The 24,793-nt window shown below is 35.9% G+C and overlaps 1 protein-coding gene across 1 annotated transcript in view; it reads right to left on the bottom strand.

Moving 5' to 3' along the window:
* Positions 1-24,793, bottom strand: part of LOC308633242 (lipoxygenase homology domain-containing protein 1-like) — a gene marked incomplete at its 5' end in the record, with an annotated part of 165,984 nt that overhangs the window by 79,103 nt on the left and 62,088 nt on the right. Inside the window, 5 exons of the mRNA XM_081265757.1 lie at positions 5,339-5,468; positions 5,640-5,671; positions 5,775-5,851; positions 6,695-6,770; positions 18,946-19,024. Coding sequence (XP_081121883.1) covers positions 5,339-5,468; positions 5,640-5,671; positions 5,775-5,851; positions 6,695-6,770; positions 18,946-19,024 — 394 coding nt within the window. The remainder of the gene's footprint in view (positions 1-5,338; positions 5,469-5,639; positions 5,672-5,774; positions 5,852-6,694; positions 6,771-18,945; positions 19,025-24,793) is intronic.

Below are 24,793 nucleotides of genomic sequence, written 5' to 3'. Positions count from 1 at the left end.
AATTGTGGGGTCGGGCTCCAAATTCCTCAATAGGGGTTTTTTTCTTTATTACTTGTGTTTTTAATCTCATATCTAAGAAGCCATTGACTAAGAAACTTCCAAGGACATAAAGTTTACTTTTACATTTCCTTTCTCAGAGTGTTACAACTTTACCTCTTACATTTAGGCCATTAGACCATTTTGAATTAAAATTTGTATGTGTATTGAGGTAAAAATAAAACATCATTCTTTTTTATTTGGACATCAAATTGTTATAGCACCATTTGTTTAAGAGACTATTCCCACTGGATGGTCTTGACACCCTTAATGAAAAATAATTGACCATAGATGTATGGGTTCATTTTTGTCTGTTCTATTCCATTTATTTTTTTGTATGTATGTATGTAAGATATTTTTATTTACCGATTGATTTTATTACAGTGCTTGGGATTGAACCCAGGGCCCTCCACATGCTAAGCAAACACTCTAGCACTGAGCTGTAAACCTGCCTCCTATTTTTATACCAATACCCCTTTATTGTAATTACATTAGCTTTATAACCATTTTTCAAATCAAAATGTGAATTTTCCAACTTTGCTCTTGCTCGATATTGTTTTGGCTATTTGAGGTCCCTTGAAATTCTTTTCAGAAGTCTTTCTATTTCTGCAGAAAAGGTGTTGGTATTTGGTGGTATTGCACTGAATCTGTAGATCACTTTCAGAAGTATTACCAGCTTAACAATATTAAAACTTTGAATACCGTAAGTGTACAATATATTTCCACCTTGGTAAGTCTTTTTCCTTTCAAAAATATTTTATAGTTTTAGTGTACAAGTCTTACACTTGTTGGTTGAATTTATTCCCAAGAAGTTGATACTATCATAATTAAAATTGTTCTCTGAAATTTCATTTTGAATTATTTCTATTGCAGATATATACAAATGATTTTTTTAGTGCCCATCACATATCCTACAACCCTGATGATTTTATTTATTAGGCATAATACTTTCCTTGCTGTGGATCCATTATGATTTTCTATATATGAGATCTTGTCATATATAATTATAATTTTACTTCTTCCTTTTTTATGTTGGATGCCTTTATTTTATTGCATAATGCTCTATCTACAACTATCAGTAAAAGGCTAAATAGAAGTGGTAATAGCAGTCATCCTTTTCTTTTTCCAGATTGGGGGGTGACGTTCTCTCTCTCTCACCACTAATAAACACTACCTTTGACAATTTAATAAATGCCCTTTACCATGCAGAAGGGATTTCTTTCTATCCCTAGTTCGTAGAATATATTTTCATGAAAAATATTGCCCATTACTTTTATGTTAGAAATATTTTTCCTAATTCTTGCACTGCATTTTATAGAAAGCATTTTATAAGTACATCCACAGTCATCAAAGTGGCATCAATATTAACACTGCAGAAAAATTACACAGAATACTAAGGACTTTCCATCACATCAGTGCAGAATATAGAAGTTAAACAGCAACCAAAGAAAGAAGCTGAGAATCCCAATCAGAGACAAGAGAGATAGATATTGCCCTTTCCATTCCTACCCTTACTATGAAGGGAAAGGGAAGCCCATCCTGAGAAAGTTCTGTGAGTAGCTACCTCAAAGAACAATGTATGAACTGTATACTAGTAATCTAAAGTAGATCAAATATTATTCTAAAACATCACAGCTCAAAACAAACATGTATTTTCCTATAACTTCTGTTGGGAGCAACTTCTGTGGGTGACTCACCGTCTGTAATGAGGTTGCCATCAAGTTGATGGTTGCAGTTACAGTTATCTGATAGCTGGACTGGATCAGGAGGGCCCTCCTAAAAGATGTCTGGATCCTGTATCTATTGACAAAAGCTTCTATTCCATGTCATACCAGCCTCTCCACTAGGCTGCCTGAATGTCATCATAACATGGCAGTTGGCTTCTCCCAGAAAAAGTGAGAGGCAGGAGGAATCTGTAATGCTTTTTTGGACAAACTCTTAAAAGTCATCCACAGTGATTTCACCACATGCTATTTGTTAGAAGAAAGTCACTAAATTAAGCTCGTACTCAAGGAGAGAGGAATTAAGGTCTACCTTGGTTATTTGTTATTTGTGGACATATTTAAAAACCTCCACATTGAAAAATGCAGACAACTCTTGCATATGCAATCGTCTGACATAGCACAAAATAAACACTCCAAAAATAGAAAACAAAAATCCTATCTCAAAACCCAGAACATAGAACTATACAAAGATAATACAGAAGACAGAAGAATATGACACATTACTCATTTCCATTTATGTGATATATTGAAAACATTTAAAAAGCAAACTTAATCCTTTTAGGACTATAAGTCAAATATATCTAAAATTAGGTTATGAGGGGTTTTTTCTTCCTTAAAAGACTACTACTACCGTGAAATGAGAAGGGTATATGAATCTCCATCTTGGAGTAAATCTTTTGAAATTTTAAGGGATATGAAGTTTGTGAAACTGAACCAGACATAAAAATAGCTATCAAGGATGCAGTGATTAAAAAAAAAAAAACAGAATAGCTTTGGTTACTTGGTCCTTCCTTTTAGTTATAGGATCCCAAAATAGAGACAAGAAGGCTTATTTGTATCTGTCACTGTCAATAATGTTACAGAATTGTTTTTTTAGTAGCTGAAAGAGCTCATGATCATAACAGTTCCTTGTGCAATTTCAAAGAACTTCTCATGCTATGCATCTGCTTTTAGGTCTAGTATTGCCAAGAAATGGTTCAGTAGCATTTAGTGAAATAAGCATTCTAATTCTGAGTATGAAAATAGCTACGTTTATTACCAGCTTAATCACAAAATGAAATATTGGCTTACAATGATAAAAACATTATTTTGTGAAGTAAAAATTATGAGTCAATATATTTCCAACATTCCTAAGATACTTCCTTGAAAAGGTGTTCCCGGGTCAGTGTTCATCCCATGAGAAAACTGATTGATTAGTGTGAATTTATGGGACAGTGTGAAAAACGTCAGGAAGTAATCCTGTGGGTAATTATTGCACATAAAAGACCTCCTGTTGTCAAACTGTCAGTTACACTGAGGAAAATTACTCATACCATCCCGCACCTGCCTTTTTTAGAGCTGTTCATTCTGCTTTATGTTTTGCAGGAATAGCATATTCAAATTCTGGAAACTCTGAAGGGTAAAAAGTTTATGTGGTTTCCTACCAGTCAGATTGGTCTACAGAGACTCAAGTGCTGGCCACAGGTCAAGAACTCATCTGGGGCTGCCAGAGCCTCAGTTACTTCCTTGGGAAAATAACTTCTTGGGCTTCTTCCTGAAATTAGGACTGGGTTTTAAGAAAGATTAATCCAAGATGTGAAAGCAGAAGATGAATATCTTGGACGCTAAAGTGTTGCTTTAGCTGCCTTCTACTAGTGAGAACATGCAGAAAGGGCTGGCCTAGCAAGAGGAGGCTCCACATCTTTTAGGAAGATGTGGCAAGGTCCTTTTATAAACCAGCCTATGGAATAGATGCTAGAAGAAAAAAATCCTTCCCAGTTCTGAGATCCTTCATGCTCCTGCACAATCCAATGTCTCTGAGCAAAGACATTTATAAAATGGTTTTCTAAGGAGACATTACAATGCAGTGAATAAGACATAGCATTCTCTCCAGATGTCCCAGGGGAGTAACTTTTCTGTTACTTCTCCTCCCTGAAAATTTGCTTATATTCCAGAATAAAGGTATGTTTTCAGTTTCTTTCTTCCTTCCTTCCTTCCTACCTATCTTCCTTCCTTCCTCCCTCCCTCCCTCTCTCTCTCTCTCTCTCTCTCTCTCTCTCTCTCTCCCTCCCTCCCTCCCTCTCTCTCCCTCTCTCTCCCTCTCCCTCTCTCTCCCCCTCTCTCCCTTCTCCCTCTCCCTCTCCCTCTCTTTCTCATTTGTTGGAAGGAAAGATATGCAGCCCTATAAAAGAGTTTCCTAATTTGGGAATTTTCTTTCCCTTAATATATCCAACTGCCTGTACAGAACACTCAGGCTCTCTATTCACGACACCATGGAACTATGGTTCAGGGAATTGATACAAGATACCGCTCTGGCTGCTGCACTGGATGTCAGAAATAAATGGTTTCAGTCTGACCAGTGGCCTGGTGTTTCCTGCAAGTAGAATAAAACTTAGAGCATTCATGCCTTCCGATTTAACAATAGGAAATCATTTTGTGGCCATATTTGCAAATACCATCTACCATGCTAATAAAAGACTATTGACATTGAAAACAGGGAACAAGATATGAAAGACTATTTTTACTGATCTAACTGGATTGACTAGTAATCTCAGATGGAAACCAAGAGTTAAGTTAAATGTTTAAGGAAGAGATTACTTTTGGAAGGAGAAGTGACTTGGGAACTTTCTTTGAGGGCTGGGATGTGGCTCAGTGGTAGAGTACCTGCCATTCCAGAATGTATGAAACCCTGGGTTCATTCTCCAGTGCCATGGAGGATAAAAAGGAAATATTCTTTAATGGTCATCTATTTTCATAGAGGAGAAAACTGGATGATTCCCTAGGATCTCTAATGTCAAGTAAAAGAGAATATGCTATAGATTACTGTCTCCAGCACATTCTAGAGGTTATTTGAACAGCCCAGTTTCTTTTAAAAAGTATGGTAAAATTACATTCATAGATACAGCAGGCAAATTTTATATAAAATAGTGAAGTTCCAAATTTCAAAAAGAGTTGAAGATCTGGGTCTAAATCAAAGACCCACCATAATCAGTCTATTCCTTCTTTGTTAATCCTATGAGTATGGCTTTATGTCATGCTAATATTAAACATCAAATCTAGTTTTTCTTTGCCTCATTTTCCCTTTGTACCTTTACTAAGGCATTCGCTACAAACTACCACTATTAGAATTGTTGCCCATGCTTGCCTTCTTCATTAGATTATGAATCTCTGGAATTGAGAAGAATATCTTAGTTACTTTCATGCCTCTTAAATTAACATGATATTTTGAAGAGAGTGGGTACTCAGTATTTAGGAACACTAACTTAATTCCCCAATAATCGTATCCATCAAGAGCCAATAGCTGCTGCTTTTTATGAATGGTTAATGGTAATTGCCTACATTTTATTCTTCACTTAATTAATACCAAATATAAATTTTTAATGGCACATTGTTCTGCATTATGCTGTCTGCACATATTTAAAGCCTGTCGTCTACTGATCATTTGTAATGCAGATAGTGAATTATTAAAATGGCCTAATACTGGTGTAAAGGCATCCAAAAAAGAAAGAGTAAAATTGCAAATCATGGTATGCCTAGAAACCTGCCTTCCTTCCACTCCCAGGCCTGCCCAGCACCACATGCTTGTCTGCTGGCTTTACCATATTTGTCAGTCTTCTCTCCGAGGGCATCAACTGTGCCATCTGGATGCAGACGGACAAAACCTCCAGTCAGCCTGTTGTAGAACTGAAGGGTATTTCCTTTTGTAAACTTCCAGCTTTCTGCAGCCCACTAAAAACAAAAATAAAACAAACAAAAATACCAAGTGAGAAAATACCAAGAGAAGAAATTACAAAGTAATGTCTCTTACTAAACATTACACACTCTTCTGTTTTAACACCTCTAATAGTTATCTGAACATGGTGTGTCCTAAATAGTTTAAAGCCCAAAGCAAAATCTCACCATTTCTTTTCTCTGAAGTTCTAGCTTCTTCCCTGAGAAGATAAAAGAGAGGATCATGAATTTAGTAGTGTCATGCTTTCTTCCATCATCATAAAATATAATTTTCCAAAAAAAAAGTTTCTACATAACACTCACTTGCAGAGAAGATACTATTAGTCCTGGCATACAGTTCTCTGACAATTTTACCATCATCTTCTCCTTGATCCAGCCATCTGTGGAAAGAAAAGTGCATCCATTATTTTCAGGCTTTATATTTACTCAAACTATTAGCGAATATCTGCTCTAGTCAGAAAAACTGGATAGCTGGATCTGGGAGGAGTCCTGTATACCTACTTGATAAAGGCAGAATAGTACAGAATGGAACAGGAAATCCCAGAATGACCACAAGAGTACAAGGAAGAAGAAGCTGCCATCTGGTAAGGATCACATGTTTTCCCTAATGCACAGGGGAGTTAATCAGTCATCCTGCTAATTGAAAAGGTCACAGACAGTACATCTATTCGACCAATTATTTTACCCTGTTCTTGTGGCACCAACTACAATTCCAATTCCAGTCAGTTATTACTGGTTCCATATAGAAAGAGGCAAAAAGTGTTTTCAAAAAGACAAATCTATCACCACTGCTGGTATAATAACCAAAATGTCAAGATCTATGGACAACAAGTTATCACTGTCATTGCCGTTTTACAAGCCAAATGCAAAATTTAGCATGCACATTTGTTATTTTTGAAAGGAATTTGGGACCAACTTAAAAGGAAGTATGTTTTCTTGTCAGAGATTTTTCACTCTCTTTACTAATGTGTAGAGGGAAATAAAAAAATTTTAAATATATTTTAATTTATTAATAAACATTCAATTTATATCATCAGGAACAATAATAAACATAAATAGATACATTTCTCCATAGAAGCACGAGTCCCTAAGATTAATGTTCATAAAAGTGATTCAACAAAGCATCTGTTACCAGGAATAATTCAATAAGCTACCTAGTTCTCAAAAGCACATGAACATAAAATTGACTAATTATAATCTGTTCCATGTAAAAACACACAAACCTGTGACAGAAGAAGGCATAGTCACGATTTGTTGTGGGATCCTTGACTACAACATCATCAAGAAACCAGCCGTTCCCTAAACACAAATTGAAGAAAGAAAAATACAATGTGAATATATATGGTCCAGGGATTACTTCAAGTTTTGAGAAATTACTTGTTACTTCCAAACATACAAAAAAGTCTTATGCAACATAAAACTTTAGTACTTCATATAAAAGCAAATTATAACAGAAGTAAACTATATGAAACATACATATGTCTTATACATGCAACAAGCACAGCATTATTTTAAAACTTCATACTTTTATAAATATTTTAATATGATCTTCCAAATAAATGAAAATAGGATAATTTCTCCATTGCTCTTGATTTTATAAACTATATTGATAATCCTGAACTTAATCTTCCAGAGAATATATATTTTATGAGTTAGTAGTATCTTATATTTCCAGAAAATTATTAAAGCTTATTAAAGTTTATATGGACTAAGTCTATGTAAATAAAATAAATGTTTTGATCAGATAAAAATAAACAGTTATTCAGAAACCCTGTCTCTGTCTGTAACTTGGGATGGGTCCTGACTGAGGAATACATGAATCATAATTATCTCACATGTGTGTTTCTCTTGAGTTCACAAAGAACTTTGGAATATGTGAACTAATTTGGTCCTGATAATTATACAATGATAGGCATTATTTTTCTCAGCTCTCCAATTAAAAGCCAAAGACTGGCAGAGTACATTGAAAAACAAGACCCAACTGCATATTGTATTCAAAAGACTCATCTTACAGGCAAAGGCAGCCACAGATTGAAAGTAAAAGGGTGGAAAATGATATTCCATGCAAATAGAGCCTAAATTCAAGCAATAGTAGCTACTCTCATATCCAACAAAGGGGATATCAAGCCAAAATTTATCAGAAGAGACAAAGGGGGTCACTTTATAAGGGTAAAGCGAAAAAAAATTCAACAAAGATACATAATAATGATAAATATTTATGCCCCAAACACTGGTGTATCTAATTACTTAAAACAAACACTACTCAAAGACCTAGATAGACCCCAATACAATAATACTGGGCACTTTTAACACACCTCTCTCACCAGCAGATAGGTGGTCATCCTAACATAAAATCAGTAAAAAACTCTTTAAACCTAAGAAAATATAATAAATTGAGCTAACAAGTGTCTATAGAATATTTCATCCAATAACAGCAAAATTCATTTTTTTCCAAATTTCATTGAATCCTCTCCAAAATATACCATATTGTAGGTCACAAAGCAAGTCTTAACAAATTAAAAAATTGTCATAAACCCTTGCATCTTATCAGATCATAATGGAATATAATTAGAAATCTCTAGCAAAACAACTATGGAAACTACATATCTATAAAGAGGTTGAAGGATATACTTTTGGAAGCTGAATGAAACAAAGATGAAAATAGAATATAAAATTTAAAATTTCTAGAATCAACTGAGAGTAGAGACAACATATCAGAATCTCTGGGACATTTTATGAAGAAAATCTAAGAGAAAATGTAAGAACAAGACTGCCTACATAAAAAACATCAAAAAATATCCCCCCAAAAGCTAAAAATGCATCTCAAGGTTCTATAAAAACAAAAACAAAAACAAATCAAACTCAAAACCAGTATAAGAAAGTATTAAGATCAAAGCTGAAATTAATGATATATAAAGTGGAAAAGTAATACAAAAGTTCAATGAAACAAAAAGTTGATTCTTTGAAAAGATAAACAGGTTTGATAAATCCTTAGCCAAACTAACCAAAAGAAACAAAAGACCCAATTAATAAAATAAAAGATAAATATGGAGATATCACATCAGACATATCTGAAATCCAGAGGCTCTTAAGAACTATTTTGAAAACTTATATTCCAATAAATTTGAAAATCCAAAAGAAATAGATGAATTTAGACACATAAGACCTACCAAAATTGAACCAAGAAAGTATAAACACACCAATAACAAGCAATCAACTCGAAGCACCAGCAAATACTTCCAACAAAGAAAAGCCCAGCTGAATTCTATCAGACCTTTAAAGAAGAACAATGTAAATTCTCCTTATTCTGTAAAATAGAAAGGTACCCTCCTAAACTTGTTCTATGAAGCCAGTATCAGCCTGATTCTAAAACCAGATAAGGACACGTCAAGAATAGAAAACTAGGGCTGGGGATGTGGCTCAAGCGGTAGCGCGCTCGCCTGGCATGCGTGCGGCCCGGGTTCGATCCTCAGCACCACATACAAATGAAGATGTTGTGTCTGCCGATAACTAAAAAATAAATATTAAAAAAAATTCTCTATCTCTCCCTCTCTCTCTCTCACTCTCTCTTTAAAAAAAAAAAGAATAGAAAACTACAGAATAGTATTCCTGATGAACATAAATGAAAAAATCTTTAATAAAAAACTAGTAATTTGTATTCAGAAACACATTAAGAAGACTACAAATCATGATCAAGTAGGTTTCATTCCAAAGACACAAGGAAGGTTCAACAAATGCAAATCAATATACAAATAGAATTAAGTACAATCATCATATGATTATCTCAAGAAATGTAGAATAATCTTCACCAAATTCAACACCCATTCATTTTCAACTACTGAAGAAATGAGGGATACAAGGAATTTATCTTAACATCATAAAGGTTATATATGAAAAACCCAAAGCCAACATCATACTGAATAGGGAAAAACTGAAAATATTTCCTCTAAAGTCAGGAACCAGGAAAGGATGCCCATGCTCACCATTCCTATACAATAGCACTTAAAATTTTAGCTGGAACATTTAGGCAAGAGAAGGAAATAAACAGAATAGGAAAGGAAAATGTCAAATTATCACTGTTTGCAGATGATATGATCCTATATTTAGAAGACCCAAAAACTCTATCAAAAGATTTCTAGAGCTAATAGATGAATCCAGTAAAGTAACAGGATAAAAAAAAATAACATACAAAAATTAACAAATTTTATATACACCAATAATGAGTTCAATGAAAAAGAATTCAGGAAAACAATTCCATTCACAATAGGTTTAAAAACAAAATAAAACAAAAACATACCCTAGGACTAAATCTAACCAAAGAGGTAAAGGACCTCTACAATGAAAATTAGCAAACTCCAAAGAAATTTAAAAAGGCATTAGAAGATGGAAAGACCTCCCATGTTCTCGGACAGACAGAATTAATATTGCTAAAATGGTCATATTGCCAAGAGCAATCTATAGATTTGATGCAAACTCCACCAAACTACCAAAAACTACCCAAAACTTAAAAAAAAAAAAGTCCTAAAATTCATATGGAAGAATAAAGCACCCAGAATAGCCAAAGCAATTCTGAGCAGTAAAATCAATGCTGAAGGCATCACAATACCCAATTTCAAATTATATTACAAAGCTATTATAACAAAACAGCATGGTATGACAAGAATCAGTAAACGGGGTAGCATCAAATTAAAAGGCTTCTTCACATTAAAGGAAATAAAATCATGAAGAGACAGCCCTCACAATGGGAGAAAATCTTTGCCAACTACTCTTCTGACAGAGGATCACTATCCAGAATTTGTAACTCAAAAAACTTAACACCAAAAAATGACCCATCCAATAAATGGAAAAATCAAATAAACAGACACTTCTCAAAACAAAAAAATACAGATGGGCAACAAATATATAAAAAAATGTTCAACGTCTTTAGCAATCAGGGAAATGTAAATCAAAACCACATCAAGAGTTCATCTCACTACAATTAGAATGACAACCATCAAGAATACAAATAATAAATGCTAGTGAGAATTTGGGAAACAATTAACACTCGTACATTGTTGGAGGGACTGGATATTAGCACAACCACTGTGGACTCTTAGTTCTCAAAAGACTAAGAATGGAACCACCATATGACCCAACTAAACAATTTCTCAATCTTTATCCAAAAGAATTAAAGTGAGCATACTTTTAGGAATACATGCATAGCCAAGTTTATAGCAGCACAATTCACTATAGGTAAGTTATGGAACCAGGCCAGGTGTCGGTCGATAAATGAATGAACAAAGCAAAGTGGTGCCTATCCACAATGGAGTTTTACTCAGCCATAAAGAATGAAGTCATGTTGTTCTTTCCTGGAGTTCTATCCAGAAAAATGAACTGGAAAACATCATACTAAGTAAAATACACCAGACTCAGAAAATCAAGGATCACGTGTTTTCTCTCATAAATGGAAACTACAGAGAAATTCTACTGATGTTCCTTATCATCAAAATAAAAGGGAGACCAGGAGAATAGGAATCAGATAAAGGGCAGACAGAAGGGGAAAGAGAGAAATGATGGAATGAATTAGAGCAAATTATGCTATGTGCAGGTACAATGTATTAAAACAAAGCCTAATATCATGTATAATTATAATTCATCATTAAAAATATTTTATAAAATAACACTTTATAAATTAATAAGTTCACCTAAAACTATTGATGTACAAATATATTGTCTACATTTTTCCCCCATAAGTGAGAAAGACCCAGGACTGAAATTAGAACAAGAAAAGATGAGTTCATAAAGAAATCCAAGCTGTCTCTGCAAGAATTAGGCAGAAAGAATAGGAGTCAACAAAGTAATATTAAATTCCACTGAATGTGTTACTTTCTTAACATAATGCACAGAATGAATGGTCTTCTAATATTTAAAACATTAATCATTACTTAATATTGCCGCAGTCTGGCTAGGCACAATTCAGGAGCCACTTGTCAAAAGAAACGAACTTTATTTTTAGAACCACACACACGCCAAACAAAACAGCTCCTCAGGAAAAACCTTCAGAGCCCAACTGCCACCACCGGCTTCCCACAAGCCTCTCCCCCTCAATATAATGTTTATTTTACACTGGATTGGGTTTTTTAAAAATAGACCAAAAAAAGGCATTGAAATAATATAAAATTTTAGCACCTACTTTAAAAAAAACACTATAGGTACTTTATACATTTTAAATGCTTATGTATAGCACTTCTATATGTCATAAATATGGATCCTTCTATGTAAGAGTTTGGTGCTCTACTGTGGTACACAGAAGCCAGGTGCTTACTGCATTGTTTCCTTTATCTAGTTATTTTTTAAAAAATGGACTACATTTCTCAGTCTCTCTTGAAATTAGGTAGAGATCCATGACTCATTTCTTGCCAAGGGAATGAGAACAAAAACAATGTACATCACTTGCAGACCTAGCCTTGAAACACATCCTTCAAGAATCTCTGACCAACTCCACCTTCTGTGGGGACCTTGGAAGCCGTAGAGCACCTGAAGTCTCTGCAAATTGACTGGACCCAGAGCTGTGATGCACTGCTCCAAGAATAGCTGCCTGAGAGAATTTCAAGCTTATATCAGACTGCTATATGAACAACAAACAAACCCGTGCTGCGTGAAACCTCTCAGCATTTGAGGTGATTTGTTATTCCAGCTAGTGAGAATTGATTACCCAAGACATGTATCTACATTGTTCACTTGACATTATACATGAGTATTCCCACATTTTTCCTAAATATTATTAGCCATTGCTTTTAAAGTTCTGTAACATATCTGTGTACTGATGTAACACATAATATATATTTCCTATAAATCATCTGAGCCTGCTCCTTTTCTTGGACAATATTTCTTTAATAAGTTTCTCTATTTCTTCTTTAGCCTATTTAAACTTTATAACTCTCCTAATTTTGGTAACCAGTACATCCCTAGGAAATTATACATTTCATCAGAGCTTTTTTAAATGTACCTGCACAGAGGCCTAAAAAGTCTCTAGTAATTTTTTTTTCCTGTTTTAATGGCTCCTTTTCCATTGTTATTTCTCATTTTGTATGTTTGTGCTTTCACCCTTTCTCCTCTTGATAATGTTAGCTGGTAGCTTGTTTATTTTGGTAATTAAAAAAAAAAAAAACTTAAAGCAACTTCAAGAATTATATTGCTTTCAGATCTAAGTCCCTCTAAAACCATGACACCTAGAATCAAGTAGGTACTTTGATTATGAAACCAGATACTCAGCTTCTGAATTCATGATAATTCACATTGTTTTCTTCTCATCACCTCATATAGTTGACTTTACACTGAGCTGTCAACCAAAACACCTAAGTAATTTATACCATTCTGACGTTAAATCATATCTCCTCCATTTCTGTATTTGCAAAATTGGTTTTATTAATCTACATTTGCCTTTAATTTCCAAGTAATTATTATATACAACTAATATTATATATAATATATATATAATTTTTTCCTATTATGAGATAGGCAAATTTGGTATTATGCTTAATAAATCCACAATTTTGATCATAACATTTTATTTATGTTTATCAATTCTTTTGGCTATCTTTCTGGAAATAAAATTCTTGAGTAGAATTAGTGTAGTTTTCAAATAACATTAAGTAATATTAATCACAAAGTATTTCATTACTTGACCACAATTCTTTTCCTCCCAACCCACCCCATTCCATATATTTTGGCCTTGGCCTTTTGATTTATTCATCATAGCTCCAGACTGAGAAATCTAGATGTCTTTCAATAGGTGAATGGTTAAACATACTGAGGGAAATCCATACTTTGGAGTGCAAAAGGCAATTTTAAAAAATCAACTATTAATAAATACAACTTGAATGAGTCTCTAGGAAATTATAAAGAAAAAAGCCAAAACTAAGATATTACATAAGGTATGATTCCATTTTTATAACTCTCAAGAAATTTTAGAAATAAAGTATAGATTAACAGTTGCCAGAAGTTAAGAACAAGGGATAGGAGAAGGGGGAAGAAGAAGGGATGTGGATGTAGCAAAAAGGCAAGAAGAGAAACATAATATTGAGGTAGTATAATTTTATGTCCTACTGTATCAATAACAACATACTGGTAACAATATTGTACTACAGCTTTGTAAGATGCTAACATTAGTGGAAACTGAGTAAAAGGTGCAGATAAATTTCTCTGTATTATTCATACAATTCCATTTGAATATATAAAATTAGAGATTCAAGATGACAGGTTAGAGAAAGCCTGCATTCCTAATTGCTCTGCAGCTTGGGAATTCAAGCAACGGGTATACTGTTTCATAGAGAAGCAGGTGAAAGTGGGATTTCACTAAAATTCAGTATTGGACAAAGTATCTTAGAGACTCAGAAATTTGGATGCACTGAACAAAGAAGAAAGCACATTGAAGCCAAGGCCATAAATATGTCATAAATATGGATCACCACCAAACAGAGGAATGACACAGAGGGAGGAAAACCCATTGAAAAGATTTGGTAAGGAAAATCCTAAGATCAGAAAAGCAGCCTGAACTTACTTAGCTGATCCAGAGGCTGCACCATGAATGGGTATACGAAAAGTGCTCTGTATTTCTCAACTGGCAAGCAGAAAGCTGCAGGCGGAAGTAATCTTGAGGTAGCTGCGCTGTAGCTACTGCTGTGGGATCCTGAGAGATCACAGCAATCGCTGCCATACCGCACCAACAAGTGCCTACTGTGTGGCCTAGGGTGTACTCGGCAGAGGAGAATGAAACAGGCACAGAGAGATTGTACCCAGGGGTATTCAAGTCAGAAAAAAAGGAAGGGAGCCCAACTCAGCATTTCCTTTGAGTCTAGCAGTTCATGTGATCAGCAGGAGAGGGCTGGAAATCTGAAGAGCTGGATGTGAATCCACTCAGGGACTGAGCCTGGGAAGGCTTTGGGGGCAGCAGAGCGTATGGAGGATTGGCTCGCCTGCTCCAGGATCAGACTTCCTGGAGGTTCCTGAGATCCAGAATCCCAGCAGAGATAGGTAATTTGGGGCCCTACAGGTCTGTTGATTTAGTCTCTGTAGAGCAGATACCACCCAAAAAAAATTGCCCTGATGCCTGATTAGACCTAAGCACCAATCACAGGAACTCCACTCATAGAGCCCTGCCACAGTCCCACCCTGGGAGTGCATTGATCTGGTCTGTGCAAAGAGAACTCCAATTGTCAGTACTTCCCCCTCCACCCTACCTGACACTGGAGAGAAAGGAAGCTGAGAGTTATTTCAACCAGCTTCAGTCTAAGACCACACCAACTGGCTGTTTATTGAGCAATAAAAGAAGAAGGGGTAAAAAAACAAACAAACAAACAAAAAACAACTGTGTTCTTGTTACCCCATCCCCTCTCTGTTCATAGCTCAAGAAGAAATGAAAAGGACAGTTGGGCATAGGCAGTTACCGTCTATTCTCTTATTTCGACTACCTCATTGGAGGTGATTCCTCTCATTGATTCTCCCTTTACATTGTTTTTCCTATTTTCCCTCCTCCTTCCATATAATCATAAACTACTACATCCCTCTATCTGTCACCTTTGAACACGGTAAACTCTTTTCTACCTTCTTATCACATATTCCTTTCTCTTAACTACATTTTCCCCATCTTTTGGAACTAATTGATTTATATAACTCCTGCCCTCACCATTCATGTTGTTGCCATTATTACTGCTGTGGATGACATGACACCTGTTGTATATGCTTTAAAGCCAGATCTAGTTCATGGTTGTTGATTGTTTTGTTGCTATTGACAATTGCTGACCTCCCCTTTCCTGCTTTTGAGGTAATTAATGTTATAGATCTCACAGTAGGAATCGGGTATTTATTTTAAGGCTGCATATTGTTTGCATCAGTTGTTAGGATTGTTTGTTTCTCTCTATTCTGTGAGGTGCTGAGAACCTACGAGGACACTAAAAGTTCACAAGGGAGAGACTTTGCTGCTGAACTGAACTTAGACAAAAGATAGTACACTTTGCTCCACATACAAGTGAATCATACACAAACTTCAACTGTACTTCAATACAAAGAATAAAAGAGACAAAAACCCAAACCAATGACCAGACCCCAAGTAGGATATAGACAGATCTTCTGGTCCCACTCACAGACATCCACTATTACCAAAATAATAATAATAATAATAATAATAATAATAAACACAAAGTCTATGGATACCACACTTACAAGGGGTGGGGGGGGGGTCTCACCTAGATTACTCAAGGACACTTTGGCAAAAGAAGTCTACACTCTAAAAAGGTCAACACATAATAAAGGAAGAGAAATCCTTCCTAAAAGATTCATAAAATCCATCACAGGAATACAAGAAATACTTAAAAACTAGGTAACACAACATCTCCTAAAGTTAATACTTCACCAGAAACTGACCCCAAAGATGCTGAAGTGGAGGAAATATCAACAAAAAATTTTAAACACTCATATGAATGACCAATGAATTCCAAGAGAACACATAAAAACAACTGAGTGAATTAAGGAAGTCATTACAGGACATGAATGAGAAATTCAAGGAGACAGAAATATTAAAAAATAACCAAACAAAAATACTGGATTAAAGATAAAATGAATCAAATAAAACGTTCAATTGAAACTCTCTAATAGAGTAGACTAGGCTGAAGATAGAATTTCAGAGCTGGAAGACAAAGTGGAAAGCCTTGAACATTCAGACAGAATAAAAGAAAAGAAGTAATCATGATCAGAATATACAAGAACTCTGGGATAATCTTAAAAGACACAATTTAAGAATCATTAAAACTGAGAAAGGTTATGAGATATAGGCTAATGGAATGGAAAACCTCTTTAGGAAAATAATAACAGAAAATTTTCTAAAACTTGAAAATGAGATGAACATCCAGATATAGGAGGCATTCAAAATCCCAAAGAGAAAGATCAAAAAGGAAACTCCTAACAAGACATTATCATTAATATGCCTAACATAGAGAACAAGGGTAGAATTTTAAAAGACTCCAGAGAAAAGCATCAGGTCACATTTTGATGCAAGGCAATGAGAATAACTTTCTGTCTCAGCACAAACTCTAAAAGCCAGGAGGGTTTGCAATTATGTGTTTCCAGTCCTAAAAGAAAATAACCATCAACCTCTATAGTAACAATATCTACTCAATTCACAAATTCTCTTCTTTTATTCATTCTTTAATCACTTGTGATATTATGATTTATAATAAGGGAGGTGTATTTTGTTCTTCTTCCATGTTTCCTGGCATACAGATTCTACACTAAAATTCTTGGAATCTCCAAAAGCGAAATCTTTTAATATGCTATTATATGATTGATAGTATAGAGCCCCTGAATGGGGATTGATCTCCTGAGAAATCCACTTTCAGACCTCTGGCACAGAGAAAAAAGATTGAAAGATGAGCCGATCACCAATGTCCAATAATTTAACTGATCATACATATGTAATGAAGCCTTCGTAAAATCCAAAAGAAGAGAGTTTAGGAAGCTTCCAAGGTTGCTGAACATACAGAGTTACCAGGAAGGAGAGGTACCTGGAATGGATTCTTCCCAAATATCTGAGTCCTTGTTCCTTTTCATCTAGATGTTCTTCTGTATCCTTTATAATATCCTTTATGATAAACCAGTAAAGGTTGGTGTTTCCCTGAGTAATGTGAGTTACTCTAGCAAATCACTGAAGAGACTCCAGGGAATCCACAATTTATAACCATTTGATTGTAAACATTTGGTCTGATATTTTGGAGGCCCAGACTTGAAATTAGCATGTGAGATAGGGGCAGTCTCAAAGAGCTAAGCCCTTAAACTCTGGGGTAACTAACCCCAGGTAGATAGGGTCAGAATTGAATTAAGCGGTAAGACACCTGATAGGTATCCACCAGGAAATTTCTGTTGAAGAAAACAACAACAAAAATCCCACTCATTTGGTAAGAGAAGTGTTTTATGTTAAGAGTGTAGTAGGAGAAAACTGGGTTTCCTACAGAACAACACTGGAAGTGAGGTTTAGAATATACCTTTGAACTTCATAAATCACATTATTATTCCTAATAGTCAGTCATGTATTCTCTATGCTGAAAATACTAGAAATCCACAGGGTTAAAGGAGAAAATTTATTTTTATATTCCTATTCATTTAAATCTGTTCAAAGAATTTTCTCCCCACCACCTTCTGAAGGAAATCTAGAAAGTGGAGACTTATCTCATGTTATCCCTGATGGATTGGTTTTAGGACCACCACCCAACAAGGATACCAAACTCTATGGATGCGTAAGTCCTATATATAAAATGGTACAGTATTTACGTGAAGCCTACACATATCCTCCATATCCTTTAAATCATCTCTAGATATAATACTAAATACAAGGTTAACGCTGTATAAAGAGTTATGATACTATATCATTTTAGGAATAACAACAAAAAAATTGTATATACATGTTCAGTACACGTGTAATTTTGTGCCTACATTTTCTTTCTTTCTTTTTTGCTTTTATTTTTTTGTTGTGCTGGGCCTCCTAAATACCAAGCAGTCTAACATGGACCCATATTCCCACCCCACTGCCTTCACTTTGATCTTGACTTCCCAGACTAGAGAACCTCCAGAACTACAGAGCTATAAGAAATGAATTTCTTTTATTCTTTTTTTTTTTGGGGGGGGGGTTACTGAAGGATATCCTTTAACTTGTGATTTTCCTGCCTCAGCCATCTGAGAGCTGAATTTACAGGTATGTACCACCACACCCAGCAAAGGAATGCTGTTGGGCTTTATTTTGTTCATTTATTTATACGTGGTGCTAATAATCGAACCCAGTGATCTCACACATGCTGGGCAAGTGCCTTAACACTGAGCCACAACCCCAGCTGGAGAATTTTATTCTTAACAGGAAAATCATACCTTGACACATTTTAGTCAACAAGTTTGCTATTGTGTTAGTTGTTTTGTTTGTTTTTTATCCTTTTTCGGTATGTCCCTTTTAGTGCTCTGCTTTGTCAATGGAGTCTGTTTATGTCATGGCTGCTTTAAGGAAAACGAATTCTAACAAAGCTGAGAGGAAACATGGGATGAAACATGAGCAAGATGACAGCAGGAGACACCTCTGAGGCCTCCTTAAGGTACCACAACTGGACAATCACCAGCCTTCCAGGGATATTACCACCAAGTGACCCTACGGCTGCTGCCACTGGTGTGCCGAACATTGATATTGCCACCGCATACAAATCCCAAATTCCTTCTATTTCTTTGAATCTATTTCTCTAGCAATCCAGGCCTATCCATCAACTTAGCCAAGCCTATGTCATCTTGAAGAGAAACACATCTATTTTAAAAGACATTTGGGGCCAATATTTTTATTTCACATAGTCCATACTTGGAAGTTTGTTTCCTACAACTTTCACACATTATTTTCAAGTCTCGTATAAGATTTCACATAAACAGAGTAGAACCAGACCTTCATCAACTCTGTGGAAGACCTTACCTGGGCCAAGCCCATTGTGGCCAATTACAATCTTGTACAAATCTCCAAGGTGTACAGCTTCCAGGAAGAATGCATCCGTCTATAACCAATCAAAACAGCACAATTGGATCTAGATTGTCATTCTGATTTCTATCAAGAGTATAAATTAATATGTAGTAAAAGTTAATTGTAAAAAGTATGTTCTTTGACTAAATATATAAATCTCTATGTTAAGAAAGTATAAATAAAAGAGTAACATTTATTTATAGAATATAATAAATTTTAAATATACTCCTCTACTTTATTGAAAATTTTTAGTATGTGAACATACATTTGGGGATTCTCTACAACTATATTTTTCAAATAATCACAGCATAACAATAATGATTATAAAATATTCTAAAAATCTGTATTCATTTCAATGTAAATAACTCCTATCTATCCTAGAATGAAAAGTTTTAGGAACTTTTATGGGCCATTTGAAAATACAATACTTCTGAAGTAACATTAAGATACTAATACAAAAATATTAGAAATATATGTCATTTATCTGAAGTCAAATCTGCTGTCAAATAGAAAGGTGCTATGGTCACACTTCAACAATTTATATACTCAGAAAATGGATGAATGTGAGTATCACAGAATACTTTTGATAAAATCTAAGATGATGCTATAGATTTCGGTGTAAGAAAAATACATAATATACATAAATACATAAATACATAAAATCTATTGAAAATGATCAAGAAGAAAAACCTTTGCATGGTATAGTGTTCTACATGTTTCAAAATATTTTCACATACTATTGTTTTATCCTCAAAAATTGTTCAGTGAGAGCAAAACTTCCTTGCTACAGACAATACAAGTGAGACACAGATGTGGGATTTGAGCTCAATTTCTCTGACATAGCATAAGACCACTTTCCTTCTGAACCACTCTCCCTGGGCAGAAGTGGTCTGTTAAGAGTATAAATAATAGGTAACAAAACCATTAGCATTCGTTAGCAAAAAATATAGCTCATGTTTAGCTATAGTTTAATGGGTAATATTGTCATCCTTTTATCCACTAAACTAATCTGTTAGAGGACTAGTTGGGTCATCAAAGAAACCAAAATATGATGGAAGGAAGAACAGGCAGGCAGGCATGTATACTAAATATTCTGTTTATACTATTAGGTAATAATGGTAGAATAATATAATGCATTCAGTTTCACATTGAACAATGAAAGTTGTATAAATAACTACCACATTTAACAATCTAGAGGGAGATTTAAAAATTAACAACAGCAAGGGGAGACACATGGCAAGTTAGGAAGCTCTAGTCCCTGCTTCCCCCATGGAGGCAAGTTAACAGTAATACAAGGACTAGAGTACTCTCTTTGATTTAAAGACCACTTAAAGAGATGTAGCACTCAGGTCAATGCATAATCAAAAAGTGACTCCATCTCAAATATTATGCTAAGCAAAATAAGCTAGACACAAAAAGAAAAAAAAACAAAAGGCCGAATGTTTTCTCTGATATATGGATGCTGATTCACAATAAAGCGGGGTGGGACTAGGGAAGAATAGAGGTATTTTGGATTAAGCAGAGGGGAGTGAAGGGAGGGGAGGGGATATAAGGAAGGGTAGTAGAATGAACCCCATATTATTACCTTATGTGTGTGTGTGTATGTGTGTGTGTGTGTGTGTGTGTGTGTATAAACACAACCAGTGTGATTCTACACCACATAGGAACAGAAGAATGAAGTTATATTCCCTATATGTACTATGTATCAAAATGCATTCTACTCTCATGTATAACCAATTAGAAAAATGTCTTTAAGAAGTGACTCCATCTCAGTAGAGTAGCAAAACTTAAGGAAGTTTACCTGCCTGTGCCCCACTTCTACCTAGCAGGACAAGAGGAAGGAAACCCTCCATCGCCCAAATCCTCCCTCAGGACAGAATCAAAAGAATGGGGTATGTGTCCAAAATGTAACTTGTCTGGAGACAGCCCAGAGACTGCTTCAGTCTCCCCTGGCCCAGCGCCATGACGAGAATGACAGCAGGGTTTAAAATCCTAGGAAGAGAGGCTGTGGCTGCAGCCTGTTACTGTTACAGGGATCCTTCAGTATGACAAGCAGATAACCCAGGGAGTGAGAGATTGTGGGCTTCAGATAATAGGAGGAAGCACTTAAGGAAATTAAGACAGTTAAAAAGTATACAGAGAAGACACAGCAGCAGAAAAGGTTTGAGAGCAGAAGAGTGCAAGATTTCCCCTATCCTCAACAACTATGAGATGCCTGAAACTCAACAAGAGATCTCAAGGCCTACAGAGAAGGAGGAAATTAGGACCCGATAAAAGGAACAAAAAAAAATTCATAGAAATGTGTTTCACTAAGTTTCCTGGGGGAAAAAAAAAGGTTTTAAACAACTATCTTAATGATGTTAAATGAGCTAAACACTCACAGATAACTAAAGAAATCAGGAAAATCAGGCCTCAGTAAAATATCAACAAAAGATAGAAGTACAAGGGACAACCAAAGAGAAATACTGCCTACCCCTTTCTCTTCTGCTGCTGATAATAACTGAATTGCAAATGTCACCAGAAGGGTTCTACATCAGACTTGATAAGGAAGACAATGACTCACATCACTTTAAGGCTTCCAGGACTCCATCAAGTCACCAACATACACATTCTGGGACAGGAAGAAATAAATGAGAAAGGGGTACAATTATGGGTTTCAGTTCTCACGACTAAAAGGCTCAGGGGTCACTCCAGTTGAACTGGGCTAACTGGGCTGCACAAAATAACCACACAAGAGACACAAGTACCTTTTTCTTTGGGGTCGTTGTGATGGCTCCTCTGACCTTCAGGGTCCTGAGAGAGAGAGAGAGAGAGAGAGAGAGAGAGAGAGAGAGAGAGAGAGAACACGCTGACCCCTTTTATTGAGGAGAAGCTATTCAAATAAGGCAAGGGGTCAGGTTTCAGGGGGCTGAGTCTATCTTCATGATGTCCACTGTCAGCAGGTGACTGACACCTGGGTAGGCCACACCCAAGGGCACAGTAAGAGGAGGACACACACACAAGGCACTTCCATGGAAGATTCTATCCTAAACAGGGCAAGGGGTTAGATTACAAAGGAACAGGTGAGTGTAGCTTCACCCTGGGGCTGTAGCAAGACACACCCATGCACAAGAGACCGACCCTCGAACCCAAGAAGGGTGGGGAAAGCTCTGCCACATTTCTGCGACTGAGTGCCTCAGCACCCTGCCGGGGAGTGTAACCCAGTCACGTGTAAGGTTGGTCTCCCACAGTAGAGAGCTTTTTTGAAAAAATATACAACAAATTCCACCATTGTGTACAACTGTAATGCACCAATAAAAAATATTGGAAAGCGAAAAAATAAAATAGATTAGAAGTTAGAAATAAAATAGTTAGAAGTTGAAGATGTTTTTGTATAATCACATTGGTAACCACAAAGAAAATATCTGTAGAATACAAGTGAAAAGAAGAGAATCAAGTAGGTCACTAGGAAAAATATCAATAAGATACCAAAAAAAGTGATGAAAGAGAAAAGGGAAATTGCATGGAAATGAAGGGAGACCCTCATTGCTATACAAAATTACATATAAGAGGTTGTGAGGGGAATGGGAAAATAAACAAGGAGAGAAATGAATTACAGTAGATGGGGTAGAGAGAGAAGATGTGAGGGAAAGGGAGGGGGGATAGTAGGGAATAGGAAAGGTAGCAGAATACAACAGTTACTAATATGCCATTATGTAAAATTGTGGATATGTAACCGACGTGATTCTGCAATCTGCATTTGGGGTAAAATTGGGAGTTCATAACCCACTTCAATCTAATGTATGAAATATGATATGTCAAGAGCTTTGTAATGTTGTGAACAACCAATAAAAAAAAGAGAAAAGGGAACCAGGGAAAAGCTATAAAATATACAGAAATCAATTAACTAAATGATAATAGTAAGTCCTTCACTATTGGGAAATCCTTTAAGTGTAAATGGATTAACCTCACAATCAAAATCACGAATAGGCTAAATGTATTAAAAAACAAAATCTAACTTCATACTATTTACAATAGATTTAATTTAGGCTAAAAGTGAAAGGCCGGGAAGAGATATTTCATGCAAATTGGAACTAAAAAAGAACATAGCAATACTTATATCAGACAAAATAGAGTGTTAGTCAAAAACTGCTATAAAAAGACAAAAAAAAAAGACATGACACAATAAATAAAGTGTTGATTCACCAGGAAGATACAACATTTATAAATATGTATGTAGCTAACATCAAAGCTCACGTATGTAAAAAGCAAATGGTGACAGAATTGAAAGGAGAAATATCCACACAATAATGCAGGAAACTTCAATGCTGCACTTTCAATAATGGATAGAGCCATGAAATAAAAACATCAATAAAGAAACAGAGAACGCAACACCACAGACCATCTGAACCTGACAGACATACAGAACCATCACCAATAAGTGAATATGTATCCTTCTCAAACTCACATAGAAAAAATTCTTCACAATAGATCACAAATTAGGACACAAAAGTCACAACAAATTCAATAAAGTTAAAATCATACGAAGAACCTTTTCCGAGCCCAGTGGAACGAGACCAGAAACAAAAGCAGAAAGAAACTGGAAAATCTACAAGTATGTGGAAAATAAACAAAGTCTCTCTTTAAATAAGTATTTAGTCAAGTAACAGCAAAGTAGGAAGGTTCCAGCTTTCAACACTCCTATATCAAATGAACAACTATACATAGACCAATTCCTTTGGAGAAAGATCCAGAAATTTGTTAAAAGTTTTCTACATGCTGGCACTGAGAAAACATCTACATGGAAACGGGTAGGGAAAATTGAGTCATGCAAAAAAACATAGCCTGGAAATAGTGCTGCATGATCAAGAGGGAATCCCCAACTCCTAACTGCCTCCTGAAGAGTGAAGTTTGGGGACCATGAATAGAGCACCCCTACTTTAATAGTTGCCACCTGAGAGAATGGCTCCTGAATCAACTACCTCTGAGAGCAGATGAGGCTCAACATTTGCAAATCCCCTGAGACCACACAGAACAACAAGGTCACGATCCTCCTGGATCCAATGCAGTGAGCAGAGAAAAATGTCCAGTTTTCCATTTCTCCCAACAAGGGGTTTAACTACACACTTTTCCAGTTGCTGCCTGAGGGTCAAGCTTCTAAATAACCTATGACAGAGAGTCAATGGAGCAAGTAACCAGTAAACTTCTGGGGACAGGAATATGCATGTGGGTACTTCCCTTGACTTTACACTCTAGCTCACCCCAGTAATAAAATGAAGTCTCTAACTTCTGCCTAGAAAGAGACTATCCACACATTAAGCTCCCCAACTTATACAGTTACCACTCTAAGGACTGGCTCCCAAATAACCTAGCTCTCAAAGGTTAGGGCTCAGCATGTGAAGATCCCTCAGGACCACAGAGAACAAAAAGATGATTTCAAATGGGTACTGGAACACTTTCAGCAGCTATCACCAGAGCCATTAGCACAAAGTGAATAGGCAAAAACGTCCAGTTCTCAGTCTGTCCCTGGAAAAGATCTGACCACACACCTAATGTCCCAGCTTGCCCAGCTGTTGCTTTAGCATGCATCTAGGAACTGACAGAACAAGCAGTCAGCAGGCCACTGAGCACCTGGACAGGTATCTGGATACTTCATGCAGCTCTTTCCCCTGTCTTGCTCCAGAGATGGAACCCAGCCTCCAGCTCACCCACCTGTCCCTGAAAGCTGATGGAACCATGCGTTTAGAAGGCTCCTGGGGGCATCAAAGAACAAAGTAATAGGCTGAAAATGTGTGGTCAGAACATTAGTGCAGACATTGGTCTC

This window comes from Spermophilus citellus, assembly GCF_964194105.1.
Source record: "Spermophilus citellus genome assembly, chromosome: 14".
Lineage (NCBI taxonomy): Eukaryota > Metazoa > Chordata > Mammalia > Rodentia > Sciuridae > Spermophilus > Spermophilus citellus.
The sequence above is the reverse complement of the archived record's forward strand: the minus strand, read 5'-3'. Positions and strand labels throughout refer to the sequence as shown.